General features: G+C 34.2%; 1 protein-coding gene across 5 annotated transcripts in view; it reads right to left on the bottom strand.

The window, feature by feature from the left end:
- Positions 1 to 1,576: 1,576 nt before the first annotated feature.
- The window catches only part of Pbp49 (proximal sequence element A Pbp49), a 10,185-nt gene continuing 6,926 nt past the window's right edge, over positions 1,577 to 4,835 (bottom strand). For all 5 annotated transcript variants that reach the window (XM_070132817.1, XM_070132821.1, XM_070132818.1 and 2 more), the window contains exons 7-11: positions 4,627 to 4,783; positions 4,252 to 4,372; positions 3,729 to 3,852; positions 2,976 to 3,083; positions 1,577 to 2,022 (exon numbers count right to left, since the gene is read on the bottom strand). In XM_070132817.1, the coding sequence (XP_069988918.1) occupies positions 1,842 to 2,022; positions 2,976 to 3,083; positions 3,729 to 3,852; positions 4,252 to 4,372; positions 4,627 to 4,783 (691 nt within the window). In that variant the 3' untranslated portion in view covers positions 1,577 to 1,841. The remainder of the gene's footprint in view (positions 2,023 to 2,975; positions 3,084 to 3,728; positions 3,853 to 4,251; positions 4,373 to 4,626; positions 4,784 to 4,835) is intronic.

Genomic DNA, 4,835 nt, shown 5'->3' with positions numbered 1-4,835 from the left:
CAGTCCACTTAGAAGATTATCGGGTTATTTCAAATCACGTTGGGATGTGAGAATGTTAGGTCGCGTATCAGGTTGACTCACCGACAATTAGCATGGACGTAAGCGCTTTCGTGATCCGGCCATCTGTAGTTAGAGAATCGACCTCCAAACTGACGGATGGAAAGACAGTGGGCATTTGTGCCATCCCTGCTGAACTGTTAAAGGGTGGTACTGAAGATATGTTTAGGAATTGCATGACTGCCAGGTACCGCTGAAGGGCTTGGCCATTCCTCTCTAGAAGTGGAAAGAAGATCGTTGTCGCCTGCAGCAATTACCGATGCATTGGACTGCTCAACATAACAGGCTAAGTTCTAACTCATCCTTCTGAAAATTATCAGTGACTACTTTCATGACAACGCTCTTGAATTCATACATCGCAAATTACTCTAGATCATTAGACTGGGGGTAATTCTGACTAAGATCATTGAATTATTAGCAAGCCTTTATACTGGTACTGACGTATTATAAAGTGTGGTAGGACCTTGTCCAGTAGGTTCGTGTTCAGGCTCCAACGCTTTTCAGACACTTGCATAGAGTAAATAATGCTTAGAGGTACCATTCAAATCAATGTGGAACAGCACTAAGCAGTATGAAGACCACTAGCCTTGACACTGATCACAATGCTGCCAGCCTATCCGAGCCTGGTGGCCCTAGTAGCGGCTCTGGATGCATTTAGTAATGGGACGATGCCCCTGGGTCCAAAGTTTTCTTGCAGCAGGTATATTTCGCTGGACCTTATGCCTAACCAGCGGTTACTTGCACAATCCTGAACTACCAACACAAGGATAACCTGGCTTCCCTTGCCAAAGGTGATCCTGCCCGCCAAGGTGTCTCCTCTAAGTACCCTGGGTGAAGAAAACCTATGGGGATTCTTAGCTTGTGCAGACTGATCAGATTTGTCAATATTTGATAAAGAGGGGCTGTGGACCCATCAAGAGGAAACCTCTTGGTGGCTCTACTTTAGCTCCAATCACTGATTGATTGATTACAATTTTGAATGACAATAATTATATAATTTTATATATATATATATATATATATATATATATATATATATATATATATATATATATATATATATATATATTATAATACGAACACACACATATACATACATATAAAAATATAAATATATGTATACATATATGTATATACACACAATATATGTACATATATACTATATTTGTATATCTATATCTATATATCTATATCTATCTATCTATATATATAAATATATATGTATATATATATATATATATATATATATATATATATATATATATATATATATATATGCATATATATCCCTATATACATACACACACACACACATATATATAATATGAAGGCTGCACTCTTTATTGTCACTTTTTTTATAGTCTAGGTTTGTCTGACCACAGTTCAGAGTATACATCTATACATATATACATGTGTGTGTGTGTGTGTAACATATATGCATGTATATTCAGCATTTTTATGTCATAAATCCATGCATGTTATCTTTCACAGAGGAATGCTGAGAAGAAAACATATCACAAAGAAATTAAAATATAATCTTTACTATGGAAAAAAAGGCAACACAATTTATCATTCTGTATCTCCATACATTGGCTATATCAAGTAACAAACAAATTTGTTTCATTGTTGAACTCTACTCCTTCACTCTTCTTGAAATAACTTGCCAATTCAGTTTGTTTCTTAACCAGGCATCTTCACAATTAGTTTGTCTCATCTACCGTCCTAAAGGTATGCAAGGGTGGCAGTGGGCTTTTTAACTGTATGTCACAGGTTAGAAACTTTCATCACATTATTACTTTGTTGGTATGGGGCTTCTTTTGTTGTGACAGAAACTCATCGAAGAAGGGATAGACTTTGAAATTATTTATCTTTTCACCCTTGTGATCATAACAGAAAATCTTGAGGCAGCGATGGCACACATGGGCAATTGCTATGGGCAGGCGGGGTTCATCCAACACAATCCAGCTGAAAAGGACAGATGAAAATTGATGTCTCTCTTTCAGGGTCTCTTGTTGTTGCTTGGCAATCATTTAATAACATCCAAAAAAAGACGGAAAAATGACATTGAGAAATCTGCACTTTCATTGCTCTTGGAATATTTCAAACAGAAATATGTACTTAAGTCAGTCAGATTTCATAATGTATTTTCACAAAGATAAAACTATAACTTATTTTTTCAAAATATAACTAAAAAATAGCAGATCTCTATCCTAATTCACTAGATTTATACTACTCAGATAAACAATAAACCTTATTCACCCCTACAATCCAGATGACATAACCATCATATCATGAAAAAAATTGGCTTGTGGGGCAGATGATGTGAACACGCTGTCATGGGAAAAATTGGCTGAGGGCGAAGGTGAGGGGAATGACTCACCATCAGAGCACAAAGCACTTGGAGCATTTAAAAGGGGGCTTTTGAATTATTTCTATTGATAAGTGTGTGGAATATACCATGAGCTATGACTGAAAGAGAATCGGCTCCAGGGAGGACTGTTACAATCAGTATTGTTAATAATGTTGTAGTAATAAAAATAATAATGATATAAAATAATATTGATAATAATAATGATGATAATGATACTAACAATATCACTAACATGAATTACAACAATAATAATAATAGAAATAAATGAAAAAAATAATGAGTGGGCAAACAGATCAGATCAGGTCCATGATGACTAAACAATTTTAAAGCCTTCTAAGCGTAAACAAAATTTATAAAACAAAAGCCTTGAACCACCTCGTTAAAATTTTCTCATGAGATCAATCTTAATAAAAAAAATGATAATGAACTATTCATGTCTTTTAGTTAGCATTTTCTAATTCTTATCTTTGCATATTTTTACACCAAATTTTTCAGCAGTATAAAAACAGACAAATGTTAAGAGGATATCATTTGATTAACTACTTACTTAGCTAAGTTTAGAGAGCAGATGACACACTTGACTGAAAGTTTTGATGCTTGTCCTCGTAGCAAAGGGAAGCGCAGGGGATCTGGAACATCGTTCTTGTGGTGTAATCTGAGGTAAAAATTAAATGTCGTGAGAAGTTTTTATCTTATTTTATCCTTTTTATGTATACTTATACACATAGGTATATACATATATCCATACACATTTTGTGCCCACCCCCATATGCACCCAATATATATAATCCTATGTGGCAACTGAATATTAATATTCATCCAAACAACCACTTGAAATCAATATAATAGGTAATTTGTACCAAGGATAAATAATAAATGTATCAATATCATACAAATGAATTATATAAAAGCATATGATACCTGTTTATATATAAATCTCTGTAATATCTATACTGTTCAGTTGAAAAAACACAATATTTCATTAACATTAACTACTGATCAAATATTTCAAAGAAATTACACTCATTTTCTAAGGGTGCATATTTCAGTGACAAAATAGGGATAAGGGATAATAAGCATAGTAGGTTGCACTACAGAAAGCTGCAACTGTACTCTGCATAAGGTTTCTTTCTAAGTACTTTGTGTTTATAAATAAGTTCAGTGCAAATTATTGTATTACAATGGTTGTTTGCAAAACTGTTAAAACTCTAGCATCAGTATTAATGAGTAAATACTAAATAAAAGAAAACATGACCTGAAAGAATTATTAAGGCAATTGTAAAGCCAAAAAGAAACCAACCTGACATCTGTGAAGATGAGAATGTGTTCACAATTTCCTTGGTGAAGAAATACATATGGGTAGCCTAGACGCACCTTCAAGTCAAGGAAAGTTGTCTCGCTCATGCTTTCTGCTCTCATCTCACCTGGAATATTTTTGTGAAAGAACAAGTGCTGATTCCACTAGGAAAGTCAGTGTTATACTTGGGTTTGTAAGACAATCTACATGAAGAACTTTCCATATCAAGTGCTTGTATACACTTCAAGCTGAAGACCTTTTACGTAAATATATTATGATAACTCTCTTCATTCATGTATAATGACAGGTAAAACTGCGATCACATTAAGGCCAGAAAAGATGCATGTAAAAGCAGTGTACACAAGAGAAACAAGAGAAATTTTAGCATATGATCTGGACACAATTCCAGTGAATATTTATTACATAATCTGCTTATTCTGTCCCAAAATATTTCCAAGTATGGTATCAGTGTGACTGTCCCTTCATTTAAAGAACAATAAAACTGATTATAAAATGCAATATTTACCGATCTCTGGGTGCTTCTTTGCCCAGTTAATAATGCTTTCACTGTAACGTTTCGATCCCTCTCGGCGAAGGTCATCATAAAAAACACCATTGATGTAGAAAAATCCAGAAGGAAATTTGGTCTAGGGGGCAAAAAATAATCAATTAGTGAAACAAGACAATTCCAGCTAACAGAGATACCATTAACCATTTCATAAACATACATAAAATAATCTCAAATAATCCCTTGAGTATAACATTAGTTTAAAATAGATTTACTTTTGCAAATCAGGAATACTAATTGTACTTTACTCTTGACAATGATTGCTGACTGAACCAAAGTCAAAGAAATTCATATAGACACGTAGCAGAAGACAAATTCCCACAACACACTAACGGAATTATTCCTCATATATGAAAGATGATGAAATTCTGGATCACATGAGAGGTCTTCGTTGACACCCAGGTCATTGATGCAGTTGATTGCATCCCGTAGCTCTGTCAACTTCTGTGACCCCAGGACTAGTAGTTCTTGACTGTGTGATGGAAATCGACTGCAAAAAATAGTGTGTAAGCTGTAATATTCATGAAGTGTAATCATTCTTA

The sequence above is a fragment of the Penaeus vannamei genome, chromosome 18 (assembly GCF_042767895.1).
Source record: "Penaeus vannamei isolate JL-2024 chromosome 18, ASM4276789v1, whole genome shotgun sequence".
NCBI lineage: Eukaryota > Metazoa > Arthropoda > Malacostraca > Decapoda > Penaeidae > Penaeus > Penaeus vannamei.
Note: the sequence above shows the minus strand (reverse complement) of the source record. Positions and strands in the feature narration are given on the sequence as shown.